This window comes from Chiloscyllium plagiosum, chromosome 19, assembly GCF_004010195.1.
Source record: "Chiloscyllium plagiosum isolate BGI_BamShark_2017 chromosome 19, ASM401019v2, whole genome shotgun sequence".
NCBI classification, from domain to species: Eukaryota; Metazoa; Chordata; class Chondrichthyes; order Orectolobiformes; family Hemiscylliidae; genus Chiloscyllium; species Chiloscyllium plagiosum.
Window position 1 is genome coordinate 68,590,520 of NC_057728.1, and position 15,723 is coordinate 68,606,242.

Consider the following 15,723-nt stretch of genomic DNA (forward strand, 5'->3'; position numbering starts at 1 on the left):
TGGGTATTTTTCATCAACAGAAGTATTCCATATTTGAGAAAGCGACCTTGACTTGATGTTGTGTCTGAGACAGTTGGATAAATAATCCAGACTATTTGGATAGAGCTTATTATGGCAGCCAGTCAATTTTAATACTATATACTTGGCAGGGTGAGCAAACGTAATTGGCAAGATGTTGTCACACCTGTGATGAAGGAAGTCAAAGGTGTTCGGTGGTGGAAGAAATGAAGTGAATTAGACTGTAGTATCAAATGGTCGCATGCTTAGAGTCAATGTAATGTGCATCCTAATAACTTGAGATTAGAGATTTTAAAAATGAAGGCATCTTTGTAGATCAACAGTTTATTTTTCTTTAAAGGGTGAGGTTTTATGAGATGGGGGCCTTTAAGAAGGATTTATACTGTCATGTTTCTTTTGAAAGCAGTGTTGTAAAGTTGGAGATGAACTGTCTTTTCTGAGTCGAGCTCGCTTTGTCTTTTCTCAAAAGGGTTGGAACAATAGAAGCAGGTCCCCCAAAACCAGGATTTCAGTTTAACTTCCAGTAGCTGTAGGAGTTTGGAAGATGCTGAAAAATGTGTTGCTGAAAAAGCGCAGCAGGTCAGGCAGCATCCAAGGAACGGGAGAATCGACGTTTCAGGCATAAGCCCTTCTCCTGAAGAAGGGCTTATGCCTGAAATGTCGATTCTCCTGCTCCTTGGATGCTGCCTGACCTGCTGCGCTTTTCCAGCAACACATTTTTCAGCTCTGATCTCCAGCATCTGCAGACCTCACTTTCTCCTAGGAGTTTGGAAGGTGCCATACGACTCTCTCTGCTACAGCAAAGCACTTGCGTTCTCTCCTGCTTGCGCTCTTGCTGTTCCTCGTGCTCTGCATCTGAGTTTTCTCTTGATGTTCTTTCCCCCAGGATGAGAGAAATGTTGAATATAAGACAATGTGTTTTACTGAATTGGCTTCTGCCACGGATGTGTTTTTGGAATGTTGCGATCTTGAAACAAAAAGGTGTGTTTTGTTTGAAGCCTGCTAGTTTGACCAATCAAATTAGATCCAAGACACAATGCCTTACACTTGCCTTCTAAAATAAGAAACTTTTGGGGTCAGGCTACCCTCTAAATATATTTTGAGGGGTTTGATCTGCTCCATAACACGATGAGGTGCCCACGACCTCTAACCTGGCATAGGATGGGCATACCTCACAGCCATGTCTTAAACCAAATTCCAGACTATTTACTTCAAACTGGACATAATAAAACAGAAAGCAGGATTTTTTTCTCATATGCTTCTCTAGGTGCAGCTGACTGCTAGTCTCAGGATCCTTCTTTTAGCAGTTCCTTTAGGTACTGTTGACTACCCATGTTGAGGTCCTTCTCAGTTTCTCACTCCAACAGGTACTGCTGTCTATCTTAGGTGACTCCTCTAGGGGCTGATGATTGAAGAGATAATAGTCATACTCATGAGAGTTTGGACATAGTGGATGAGGAACAGCTCGCATTGGTGGAAGTACAATAACCTGATGGCACAGATTTAAGGTGGTTGGCGAAAACAGCAACAGCAAACAGAAGAATCTTTTGAACAGTGAGTGGTTAGGATCGGAAGCGTAATCCTGTCATGAAAGTAAATACAATTATGGCTTTCATAAGAGAATTTGCAGAGCTGCAGAAACAAGACGGGTGCAACTTGTAAACTTACTTCTTGTAGAGAGTCAGCAGATGAAAAAAATGGGCTGAATGGTTACAGAATTGATGGAGACCAATCCAAAGGCAAAATGTTCTCATTCCCCACAATTATGTTTGCAGGTGAGGGAGGGCCAGGAAGATCCTGAATGACGTTTTTCTACTTGCCTAGATCTCTTCACCATTTTATGATGGGTTGGCCAAGGTCTGAGATAACCAAACTGCCTCACCCCAGTTGAGACTCTTAAGTGGACAAATAATGATCAGTATTGGGACCCTGTTGTTTGCAATGTATGTATTGATTAGGAGGAGAATGTAGGTGGCCTGATGAGTAAGTTTGCTGGCAACACAAAGATTGGGGGAGCTGCGGATAATGAGGAGGATTGCCAGATGATGTAGCAGAATATCGGTAAGCTAGAGATTGGATGGAGAAATGGCAGATAGAATTTAATGTGGACAAATGTAAGGTGATGCATTTTAGAAGATCTAACACAGAGGCATGTTTACAGTAAATGGCAGAACCCTGAGAAGCTTTAATATTACAAAGGGATTTGGCATACAGGTCCAGAGATTCCTGAAAACAGGAAATCAGTCCGAGCAGCGAGAGCTATCGCAATAGAGAGAAGGACAGTGAATCCCGGGCTGAACAGCAGCAGCAGGATGAATACCTGAAGAGTGGGACCTGAACCAATGTTACTCCAAGCAGCAACAGAACAAAGGAGAACAAACCCGACGGTAGACATCAGTCATGCAGAGCTCAATTTAAGAGCAAACCTAAGCTCGAAAGGTAATGTCTCGACTCAGAAAATGACATAGGTTTGGTTTTTCAGGAACAGATTTGCAGACTGAGTGAGTTGTGTTTGAAAAAAGATAGAAGTACATAGTTATTGTCTGTAGTTGATAAGGTTGATTAATTTGTTTGGGTTCAAAGTGGCAAGAAGTGTGTTCAGCTAGAGCTCCTGATTTGCTTCATGGAGCTCCTGGAGTTGCAGCTGGACTCAGTATGGAGCATCCAGAAGGGTCAGAATGTCACTGATGGCAAGCTGGCTGTCACACCAGTGAGGGCTACACAAAGTTTGGGGGTGTAGGGAGGGAGCAACAGCTGCAGCCAGATCAGAAGCAACATGACTGGCATTGTTGTACACCTGGAGGATCAAAGTATAGGTGATCAGTCGTGATAGGGGACTCCATAGACAGGGGCAAAAAATAGGTGTTTCTGTGGCTACAGGTGAGACTCTGTGATGGTATGTTACCTCTCTGGTGCCAGGGTGGGATATGTCTCTCAGTGGGCCAAGGCTGTTCTGAAGGGAAAGGATGAGAAGCCAGATGTTGTGGTGCATATTGATAGTAATGACATTGGCAGAAAGATAAGGCCCTGCAAAAGGAGTTTAGGTAGCAAGTTGAAAAACAGGATCTCTACAGCTGTAATCATAGGATTACTCCCTGTGCCATGTGCTAGTGAAGCTAGGAATAGGAAGATAATAAAGTTAAAAAGAGTTGGTGTAGGATGGAGGGTTTCAGATATGTGGACCATTGGAAGATCTTCCACGGCAGGTGGAATTTGCATCTAAACACTGAAATCCTGGCTAGAAGTTTTGCTATTGGCATTTAGGATGTCTTAAACTAGTGGGTGAGGTTTTGGTGGTGGTGGGGAAGCTGGAGCTACCAGAGCAATAGATCAGCAAGTAACATCATCAAGGAGGAATCAGAAATTCAGGCCACTAAGACTAAGAGGAAGATCTGACAGGGAGAGGTTACGGAAAACAGCAGGAGTGGTAGTGTGACATGTATTTTTCTAAATGTGAGGAGCATGACAGACAATCTAGATGAACTTAGAACATGTTTTACTAGTTTATAACTATGATGTTGTAGCTTTTGCTGAGTCTTGGTTGAGAGTGGGAAAAGACTGGCAGCTTAACATTTGGGCATTTAGATATTTCAGTCAAGATAGAGAGGTGTGTAAGAGATGGGAGAGTAGTGTAGCTGATAAGGGAGAACATTACAGCCTTATGAGAGAGAATAAGGTAGAGGCCTGAATAGAGTTCAGGAATAGATTAGATTACTTACAGTGTGGAAACAGGCCCTTCGGCCCAACAAGTCCACACTGACCCTCCGAAGAGTAACCCACCTAGTCCCATTTCCCTCTGACTAATGCACTTAACATGATGGGCAGTTTAGCATGTCCAGTTCATCTGACCTGCACACCTTTGGACTGTGGGTGGAAACCCACGCAGACACTGGGAGAATGTGCAAACTCCACACACAAGTCGCCTGAGGCTGGAATCGAACATGGGACCCTGGTACTGTGAGGCAGTTTTTTTGCTCTTTTCCTGTATTATATCAATTTTTGAAGCTGCCAGGATTTCATGAGCAAGAATGAAGCCCAGCAAATTATCCTGTTTCCAGATGAGAAGGGACAAGTGATACCTTCTTCAAGGATTTCTACTCCACATTCGAGAGCCTGTCCACAAGGTTTGCCCTGCCCTCCCATAGGTGCTGCTTGACCTCCATCTCCTGCAGGTGCGTCAACAACTCAACCTCACTGTGTCTCACCTCCTTCCTTGTTAGACGACCTGTACTTACCTGGTTAGGAACTCTGGGTCTTTGAATCTGGGGACTCCTGGTATTCCCATTTTGGCTATGCTGTTTCTGTGACTACAGAGTTGCTGGCCAATCTTATTGACCATAAACACCCTGAGGCAGGATTTCCTCCCACGTAAAGGACTGAAGTTCCAACTCCAAACATTTAATGCTTCTTCCAGCATTAATTGGCTCTGAGGTAGCAGTAGGAATGCATTCCCCTTATCAACTGGAGGAACAGGAAACTTTGACATTTGAAAAATCCTGTTCTATGCTTCAATTCTATATTACTTGAACAGTAAACAAAGTAGCTTGAATCTGCATATGCAATATTTTTGTTTGAATTATAACATTTTCAACTTAGTCAAGCTCTCTTCCACCACACCAAAATGACCTGTCCAATGGAATATTGATAACAGTTTATATTTTGAATGTAATTCTGAACAGGACTGATTTTTAATTACATTGACTGCTAAAGAAGTCAGTATTGAGGTAAAAGTAGAGAAAAATGATTTGTTACTATTTTTAAAGTATGGCTTAAAGTTAATTATGAAATTTCGATTTTTAATGATTATTGAAAACATTCCATTCATCTGAATGTCGATTTATTTTTTCCAGGTTGCTGTACTCCGTTCTTCCCCATTCTGTTGCCAATGAGTTGAGACATAAACGCCCAATTCCTGCTAAACGATATGATAATGTAACTATCCTTTTCAGTGGAATTGTTGGATTCAACACATTCTGTAGTAAACATGCCTCAGCTGAGGGAGCTATGAAAATTGTTAACCTCCTCAATGATCTTTATACAAAGTTTGACATCCTCACAGATTCACGCAAGAACCCTTATGTATATAAGGTAGGTTGCACTTTTTTTACTTAACTCAATTTTGAATTATAGTTTAGTTTCCTGCATATCGTTGGCTATTTCAAAACTCTGCTTCTGACTTGGAGGACCAGATTTTCTCTTGCTTGTAGAAATGGGTGTGAGAATGATTTGAAAATTGGCTGCCTGGAGGACTGGCTTCCTACTGCCTACAGAATACAGTGCAATCTTCATTGGGTTGTAGGCTGTAGTTAGTTTTGGGAGGGCGGGTTGTCTGTGGAACACATTATGTCATCAAATAAGTGAAACTAATGAAAAGGCTTCACTGCGCCCAGTTTGGGGTTTCAGAGCTAGTGGAGTCACTGCCATTTACATCTGAAAGCAGGCAAACAGGGCATCAGCCAGTTTTTAGATTAGATTCCCTACAGTGTGGAAACAGGCCCTTGGGCCCAACAAATCCACACCGACCCTCCGAAGTGTAACCCACTCAGACCCATTCTCCTACATTTACCCCTTCACCTAACATTACGGGCAATTTATCATGGCCAATTCACCTGACCTGCACATTCTTGGATTGTGGGAGGAAACCGGAGCACCCGGAGGAAACCCACGCAGACACGGGGAGAATGTGCAAACTCCACACAGAGTCGCCTGAGGCGGGAATTGAACCCAGGTCTCTAGCGCTGCGAGGCAGCAGTGCTAACCACTGTGCCACCGTGCTGCCCAAAACAAGTTATTGCACTTGTTTGAAAATCCAGCCTGGAATGTCAGTCAGTGGGAATGATAATCGACAGCAAAATTATCATGCCTTGTTTGCTGTGCCTCAGTCTTAAATGGTAGAATTACACAGCATAGATGGAATTAAGCATGTCATTAAGCATGTCTGCCTAGACCAGCTCTTTGAAAGATCTGTCCAATTTATTCTTTCTATGACAAAAGATTTTTTCTTTGACGTTTTTTATTCAAATCCATTTTGAAACTCAGTCATGAAATTGTTGGCATCCATTTCTGGTAGTTAATTCCAAATCTTAACGTTAAAATTTGTAGCTGCAGAATTACATTTTATTTTGCTCAAAAACTGCATGAATCCATGTAAGGTTCTGTAAATGCTGAAAATGTGTTGCTGGAAAAGCGCAGCAGATCAGGCAGCATCCAAGCAGCAGGAGAATCCGACATTTCGGACGTTTCTTCTTTCCTGAAGAAGGGCTCATGCCCGAAACGTCGATTCTCCTGCTCCTTGGATGCTGCCTGACCTGCTGCGCTTTTCCAGCAACACATTTTCAGCTCTGATCTCCAGCATCTGCAGTCCTCACTTTCTCCTGGAAGGTTCTGTAAATCCCTTTTTTAGATCAGAGTCAGTCTGAACATTGGGGCACACACAGACAGCCTCGTACAGAGCACCTCACACCTTCAATGCATTATTTGGGCCAATATGGCACCTATTGTTAAAGTTCGCTTGAGAATGTAACTTTAATAAAGTTCTGGGATTTACATCTGAAAGAACTGAAACCAACGTGTCCATTCTAAAAGGTGAGAGAGCCAACGCAGGTCTTTTTCAATATATAATTTCAGTTACATCACACTGTAAACTATTGCTATAAATTCTGGTGTCCTACAACTTTATACTCCACAACCACCTGATGAAGGAGCAGCACTCTGAAAGCTAGTGCTTCCAAATAAGCCTGTTGGACTATAACCTGGTCCAACTTTGTCCACCCCAGTCCAACACTGGCACCTCCAAACCAAATCTTAACAGTACTCTGCTTGACAAAAAAAGGAATAATGAAAACAATAATGTTATCAGTTTATCTTCAATTTTCTTGCCTGTACCTTCCGATTCATTGAATCACAAGATTGTTACAGGATAAGAAGAAAGCCCTTCAGCCTGTTACATTTTCATTGTCTCTCTGAATGAGCATTCACCTGATGCTATACCTTTTACCTTCCCCAATAGAGTAGTACAGTGGCTGAGTGGTTAGCACTGCTGCCTCACAGTGTGTGGGACCTGAGTTCACTTCCAGCCTCAGGTGACTTGCTACATTAATAGTTTGCACGTTCTTCCTGAGTCTGCATGGATTTCCCCTGGGTGCTTGGGTTTCCTCCAAAGATATGCAGTTGAGGTGGATTGGCCATGATGAATTGCCCATAGTGTTCAGGAATGCTCAGGGTAGGTGGATTAGCCATGGAAAATGTAGGGGTAGGGTTGGGGGGAAAGGACAGGTCTGGTTTGGATGTTCCTCTGAGTGTCAGTGCAGCTTAATAGACTGAACAGCCTGCTTTCACACTTTAGAGATTCTATGATTTTTTTAAAAAAAATTCCCTCTAATCTCGCACATTCTCCTTTTCTGGTTAATATGCCTCAATTCTCAATTCTCTGCTCTACAGTGCTTTTTAGATCCAGACTATATGGTGCAGGTAAAAGATTTTGCTTGTGTGTCAGTTGCCTTAAATTTGTACCAACCTTTGTTCTCTGTCTTACTGTCAATTGGAACAATTCTTTTCTAGATCGAGACCCTACATGGTTCAAATGCTTTTATAAAATCTGTCAGCCTTCTCCAAGAAAAACAGTGCCAACTTCTTTAAACTATTAATGTAGCTCAAGTTCCTCCTATCTGGAGCTATTCTCATTAATCTTTGCAAACATTTTTGCCTGTGAAAATAGTTCCATTCCCTATTTATTCCTTCACGAACATTCAGCATTTCTCCTGTTTAACCATTTCTGCACTTTTTCCAATTTCATCAGATTTATGTTCCTGATCGGGTGAAGGGTAAGGTAGTAGATGTATGGAATGCTGGATGGCTAGAGAAATTGAGGTTTTGGTCAAGAAAAACAAAGTATATGTCAGGTACAGACAGCAGAGATTGAGTGTATCCTTAGAATGTAAAGGTAGTAGAAATATCCTTAAAGGAATCTGGAGGGCAAAGAGGGGAGATGAGATGGTTTTGGCAAATAGGGTTAAGGAGAACCCAAAGGGATTCTATAAATACATTTAAGAACCAAAGGATAAGTAAGGAGAGAATAGTGTATCTTAAAGATCAGCAAGGCCACCTTTGTGTGGAACCACAGGAGATGGGGAGATGTTAAATGAGTATTTAGCATCAGTGTTTACTATGGAGAAGCATATGGAATTTACACAACTTGTGGAAATAAACAGCGATAACTTGAAAAATATCGGTATTACAGAGGCGGAAGTGCTTGAAATGCATAAAGGTGGATAAATCCCTGGTACCTGATCAAGAGTACCCTAGAACTTTGTAGGAAGCAAGGGAAGTGATTGCTGGGCCCTTTACTGTGATATTTATATAATTCATAGTCAGAGGTGAGGTGTTGTAAGACTGGAGGTTGGCTAACATGGTGACACTATTTAAAAACAGTAGTAAGGAAAAACCAGGGAACAATAGAGCGCTGAGCTTGATATCAGTGGCTGGCAAGTTGTTGGAGGGAATCCTGAGGGACAGAATTTACATGTATTCGGAAAGACAAGGACTGATTAGGGATAGTCAACCTGGCTTTGTGCATGGGAAATCGTGTCTCACAAACTTGATTGATTATTTTGAAGAAGTAACGAAGAGGATTGATGAAAGCAGAACAGTGGATGTAATCTATATGAACTTCAGTATGGCGTTCAACAAGGTTCCACATGGTAGACTAGTTAGCAAGATTAGACCACGTGGGTTTCAGGGAGAACTAACTATTTAGATACAGAACTGGCTTGCAAGTTGAAGACAGACAGTGAGTGATGATTGGGGTTTGATTTTCAGACTGGAAGCCAGTGACCAGGGTTGTGCCACAAGGATTGATATGGTGTCCAGTGCTTTTCATCATTTATATAAACGATTTGAATCTGAACAAAGGAGGTACGATTAGTAAGTTTGCAGATGGCACCAAAATTGGAGGTGTAGTGGACAGTGAAGAAGGTTACCTCAGACTACAACAGGATCTTGATCACATGGGCCAATGGGCTGAAGAGTGGCAGATGGAGTTTAATTTAGACAAATGTGAGGTGCTGCATTTTGGAAAGGCAAACCAGGGCAGGACTTACACACTTACTAGTGAGGTCCTGGGGAATTCTGCTGAACAATGATACCTTGTAGTGCAGGCTCATAGTTCCTTGAAATAGAGTTGCAGGTAGACAGGACTATGAAGAAAGATGTTTGGTATGCTTTCCTTTTTTGGTCAGAGCATTGAGTTTAGGAACTGGGATGTCATATTGAGGTTGTACAGGACATTGGTTAGGCCACTTTGGGAATACTGCATTCAATTCTGGACTCCTTCCTATTAGAAGGATGTTGTGAAATTTAAAGGGTTCATAGAACATAGAACATAGAACATAGAAGAATACAGCGCAGTACAGGCCCTTGGGCCCTCGATGTTGCGCCGATCCAAGCCCACCTAAACTACACTAACCCACTATCCTCCATATACCTATCCAAATGCCTCTTAAATGTTGCAATTGTACCAGCCTCCACCATTTCCTCTGGCAGCTCATTCCAACTTCCTCTGCTGCTCCCGCTCTTTCTGTGAAGGAGAGAGAAAACAAAACACCGATGCCCGCTACAGGTAAGTAATTTTGAAAAAAACTCTTACCTTAGCTGTAGTCTCCCGGGTTCACCTCAACTCGGCCGCTGCTCCCACTCAAATGACCGTTGGTGGTGAAACAGTGAGTATTTATACTCACAGTTCTCCTTCCCGGCTGCCCCTCTGCTTGCCGTCACTTCCTCTGCTGCTCCCGCTCTTTCTGTGAAGGAGAGAGAAAACAAAACACCGATGCCCGCTACAGGTAAGTAATTTTGAAAAAAACTCTTACCTTAGCTGTAGTCTCCCGGGTTCACCTCAACTCGGCCGCTGCTCCCACTCAAATGACCGTTGGTGGTGAAACAGTGAGTATTTATACTCACAGTTCTCCTTCCCGGCTGCCCCTCTGCTTGCCGTCACTTCCTCTGCTGCTCCTGCTCTTTCTGTGAAGGAGAGAGAAAACAAAACACCGATGCCCGCTACAGGTAAGTAATTTTGAAAAAAACTCTTACCTTAGCTGTAGTCTCCCGGGTTCACCTCAACTCGGCCGCTGCTCCCACTCAAATGACCGTTGGTGGTGAAACAGTGAGTATTTATACTCACAGTTCTCCTTCCCGGCTGCCCCTCTGCTTGCCGTCACTTCCTCTGCTGCTCCCGCTCTTTCTGTGAAGGAGAGAGAAAACAAAACACCGATGCCCGCTACAGGTAAGTAATTTTGAAAAAAACTCTTACCTTAGCTGTAGTCTCCCGGGTTCACCTCAACTCGGTCGCTGCTCCCACTCAAAAATCAGAAAGGATTCAGAAAGGATTTACAAGCATGTTGCCAGGATTGGATGGTTTGAGTTACAGGGAGAGGCTGAATAGGTTGAAGCTGTTTTTCCTCGATTGTCAGAGGCTGAGGGATGACCTGAAAGAGGTTCATAAAATCATGAGGGGCATGGTTAGGATGCATAGACTAGGTATTTTCCCCCAGAGTGGTGGAGTCCAAAGCTAGAGGTTTAAGGTGAGAAGGGAAAGATTTAAAATGGATCTGTGAAGCAATTTTTTTCATGCAGAGGGAGGTACATGTATGGAATGATCTGCCAGAGGAAGTGGTGGAGGCTGGTACAATTGCAACATTTAAAAGGCATCTGGATATATATACAAATAGGAAGGGTTTAGAGAGATATGGGCCAAATGCAGGCAACTGGGACTAGATTAATCTAGGATATCTGGTGAGCATGGTCAAGTTGAACTGAAAGGCCGCTTTCCATGCTGTACAGCTCTATATCTCTATGGCTGTACAGAGAACCTCCGTCTTATCTGTCCTTGTAATAAATCTTCTTTGACATGCAGACTTGCTTCAGTATACCAATTTAAACCAAACCATTGCATTATAATGTTTAACATAACTTGTTTTTTTAATGCTTTATTCCTCTGTTCATGAAGCTTTGATTCTGCGTGCTTTTTAACGGAAGGAGAGGTGGGATGGCAGTAAGCAGAACAGTTCAGACCACAATGAGATCATATTTAATGGCTGGACAGACTCAATGGGAGGAATGGCCTGCTCCTACTACTCCTTATGATCTTGTGATAGAAGATCATTGATTGCCAGACATCAAACAGCACATAGATGTTTTGATGTTGTCTGGCAACTCGGACCCTAGAAGGGCCAACCTTGACATGGGCAATGAAGTGAGCTGGCTGACTCACAGACAGTAGCAAGGACGCTGACAGTGACAATAGTTAGAAGATGAATGATGCCATCCTGAGAATGATTGATTTGTAGTTTTGTGTTTGCAGTGCCAATCCCAGCACAAAGTGAAACCTCATCAAGCTCATACCTGAGTCAAACTCATTTTACTCATACATGAGAAATAAGAGAATGGTCAGTGATAGCGTAGGGAACTTGTGCATGGAGTCTGAGCAGATAGGGGAAGCCCTAAATGAGTTTTTTGGTTCGATTTTCACTAAGGAAAGAGACCATGTTGTGAATGAGAACTTTGAGGACCTGGGAAACAGACTTAACATATCAAGATTGATATACTGAAAATTTTGACCAACATTACGATTGAAACGTCCTCAGGGCCAGACCAGATTTATCCCAGGCTGCTCTGGGAATTGAGAAAGGAGGTTGGTAAGCCGTTGGCGAAGATCTTTGCTTCCTCACTCTCCGCAGGAATCATACCGGAGGATTGGAGGGAGGCGAATATTGTTCCACTTTTCAAGAAGGGTAATAGGGAAATCACTGGCAATTATAGACCAGTCGGTCTTAGGTCTGTGTTCAGCAAAGTTTTGGAAAGAATTCTGAGGGATAGAATTTATGACTATTTGGAAAAGCATATTGTGATTAAAGGCAGTCAGCATGGCTTTGTGAGGGTCAGGTTATGCCTCACAAATCTTATTGAGTTCTTTGAGGAGGTGACGAGTCAAGTCGACAAAGGTCGAGCAGTGAATGTGGTGTGTATGGACTTCAGCAAGGCATTTGATAGGGTTCTCCACGGTAGGCTCATTCATAAAGTCAGGAGGTATGGGATACAGGGAGATTTGGCTATCTGGACTCAGAATTGGTTGGCTGACAGAAGGCAGAGAGTGGTTGTAGATGGAAAGTATTCTGCCTGGAGGTCAGTGTTGAGTGGGGTCCCGCAGGGCTCTGTTCTTGGGCCTCTGCTCTTCATAGTTTTTATTATTGACTTGGATGAGGAGGTTGAGGGGTGGGTTAGTAAATTTGCAGATGACACAAAGGTTGGAGGTGCCGTTGACAGTATTAAGGGCTATTGCAGGCTGTAGCGCGACATAGACAAGAGGCAGAGCTGGGCTGAGAAATGGCATATGGAGTTCAACCTGGATAAATGCGAAGTGATGCATTTTGGAAGGTCGAACTTGAATGTTGAATATAGGATTAAAGACAGGATTCTTGGCAGTGTGGAGGAACAGAGGGAGCTGGGTGTGCAAGTACATAGATCCCTCAAAGTTGCCACCCAAAGTGGATATGGTTGTTAAGAAAACATGTGGTGTTTTGGCTTTCGTTAGCAGGGGGATTGAGTTTTAGAGTCGCGAGGTTTTGCTGCAGCTCTACAAGACCCTGGTGAGACAACACTTCAAATATTGTGTCCAGTTCTGATCACCCTAGAGCTGCCATAGGAAGTGGTGGAGGCTAATACAATTGCAACATTTAAGAGGCATTTGGATAGGTATTATGAATAGGAAGGGTTTGGAGGGATATGGGTCGGGTGCTGGCAGGTGAGACTAGATTGGGTTGGGATATCTGGCCGGCATCGACAAGTTGGACCGAATGGTCTGTTTCCATGCTATACATCTCTATAACTATTATAGGAAAGATACGGAGACTTTGGAGAGGGTGCAAAGAAGTTTTACCAGGATGGTGCCTGGACTGGAGGGCTTGTCTTAAAAAGCTCAGACATTTCTCTCTGGAGAAGAAGGAAGAGAGGTGATCTGATTGAGGTATACAAGGTAATGATATTGTTCAGCTAACATCAATTGTTACAGCTAACCTGAGAATGCAAGTTAAGAAAAGGTTTGTGATTTACACACAAAAGAAGTGAAACTATCATGGTATTCGAACAGATGAAAGACTCAACAGACAATCAAGGTATTTTACAATGTATAATTTCAGTTAGAAATTTGCCTTAGAATTGTGTCCTCCACAATCACCTGATGAAGGAGCGGCGCTCCGAAAGCTAGTGTGCTTCCACTTAAACCTGTTGGACTATAACCTGGTGTTGTGTGATTTTTTAACAAGGTAATGAAAGGCATGGATAGAGTCAATAGCCAGAGACTTTTCCCCAGGGCAGGATTGACTGGCACGAGAGGTCATAGTTTTAAGATATTAGGAGGAAGGTATAGAAGAGACATCAGAGCTAGGTTCTTTATGCAAAGAATTGTGAATACGTGGAATGCATTGCGTAGGTGGTGGATGCAGAGTCATTACAGATATTTAAGTGACTGCTGGACATGCACATGGACAGCAGTGAGTTGAGGGGTGCATATGTTAGGTTACTTTATTTTAGATTATGAATAATCCTCGGCGCAACACCGTGGGCCTGTTCTATGCTGTACTTTTCTGTGATCTATGTTGTAAACTCCAACAGTGCATCAGAGGACAGTTTGAAAAATTACTGTGGAACTCTGGAAGCTCTTTTGCACCGTGCCATTCAGAACTATGATAATAGCAACCTGAGCTTCCATTGCATCATTGACATCAAGCCAAGGGATCAGGCCTAGTTCTATGAAGAATGCAGAGAGCATACCCAGACCAGCACCATAGATGACTACCGCACAGAAAAAGGCCTTTCAGCACATAGAGTCTGAGACAGTCGAAAACAACCAGCTAACTATTTTAAACCTATTTTTAAGCACTTGGTCCATAGCCTTGTATGTCTTAGCATCATAAGTGCACATTAAAATTACTACTTAAATGTTATTAGTGTTTTTTCCAACCTTATGAGCAGTGTGTTCAGATTTCCACCACACTGAAGGGCCTGTCCTTCTCTATTATGTTCTATGTTTTATCTTCTGAGTAAAACAAAAACATTTTCCAAACATTTCCTCTGAACCATTTGCTCTTACCTTAAATCTGTCACCTGGTCATTGATCAATTCACCAAGGTGAACAGTTACTTCCTGACTGGCCTATCAATGTCCCTCATAATTTTATAAATCACAATCATATCTCCTAACAATCTTCTCTGCTCAAAGGAAGATAACTTTAGTCTGTCCAGTCTCTCTTCATAATTGAAGCTGTCCAGCCCAGGCAACATCCTGATAAATCTTGTCTGCCTTCTGTCCAGTAGTCCCATACCTGCTGTAATACTCTAATATCTGGTGCACAATACTCTAATGTGGCTGAAACAATTTTTTTCGACAGTTCTAGCATAAACTTCCTGGTTTTAAACTCTACATCTTGACTAATAGCAGTAGAGAAATTGAAGATCTCATAGGTGGGCAGATTCCGGAAAAATGCAGACGTAGCAGGGTTGTTGTTATGGGTGATTTCAACTTTCCCAATATCGACTGGAACCTCCTAAGTGCAGTTGGTTTGGATGGAGCCGTTTTTGTCAGGTGTGTTCAGGAGGGTTTCCTTACTCAGTATGAGACAGACCAACAAGGGGAGAGGCCATTTTGGAATTAGTGTTCTGCAACGAGCCAGGACAGGTGTCAGATCTCGCGGTGGGAGAACACTTTGGTGATAGTGATCACAACTGCCTCATATTTACCATAGCCTTGGAGAGCGAAAGGAGCAGTTACCGAGGGAAGATATTTAATTGGGGAAAAAGAAATTATGATACTATCAGGAGTTGGGAAGTGCAGACTGGGAGCAATTGTTCCACAGAAAGGGCACAGCAGACATGTGGAGACTGTTTAAGGAGCAGTTGTTGCGAATGATGCACAAATTTGTGCCTCTGAGACGGGTAAGAAGAGGTAAGATTGAGGAACCTTGGATGACAAGAACAGAGGAGCTTCTCGTCAAAAGGAAGAAGGCTGCTTACATAAGACGGAAGAAGCAAGGATCTAGTACAGCTTTAGAGGATTACAGACTAGCTAGAAAGGAGCTCAGAAATGGACTGAGGAGAGCCAGGAGGGGGCACAAAAAAGGCTTGGCAAGAAGGATTAGGGAGAACCCAAAGGCATTTTACTTGTACATGAGGAATAAGAGAATGATAATGGAGGAGGTAGGGCCGATCAAGGATAGTGTAGGGAACTTGTGCGTGGAGTCTGAAGAAGTAACAAAGAAGATTGATGAGGGCAGAGCAGTAGATGTGATCCATATGGACTTCAGTAGGGCGTTCGACAAGATTCCCCATGGGAGACTGATTAGCAAGGTTAGATCTCATGGAATACAGGGAGAACGAGCCATTTGGATGCAGAACTGGCTCAAAGGTAGAAGACAGAGGGTGGTGGTGGACGATTGTTTTTCAGACTGGAGGCCTGTGACCAGTGGAGTGCCAGAAGGATCGGTGCTGAGTCCTCTACGTTTTGTCATTTACATAAATAATTTGGATGCGAGCATAAGAGGTACAGTTAGTAAGTTTGCAGATGACACCAAAATTGGAGGTGTAGTGGACAGAGAAGAGGGTTACCTCAGATTACAACAGGATCTGGACCAGATGGGCCAATGGGCTGAGAAGTGGCAGA

At 43.0% G+C, this 15,723-nt stretch overlaps 1 protein-coding gene across 3 annotated transcripts in view; it reads left to right on the forward strand.

Moving 5' to 3' along the window:
* gucy1b1 (guanylate cyclase 1 soluble subunit beta 1) overlaps positions 1–15,723 on the forward strand; it is a 194,181-nt gene that overhangs the window by 146,742 nt on the left and 31,716 nt on the right. For all 3 annotated transcript variants that reach the window (XM_043708804.1, XM_043708805.1, XM_043708806.1), the window contains one exon: positions 4,869–5,106. In XM_043708804.1, the coding sequence (XP_043564739.1) occupies positions 4,869–5,106 (238 nt within the window). The remainder of the gene's footprint in view (positions 1–4,868; positions 5,107–15,723) is intronic.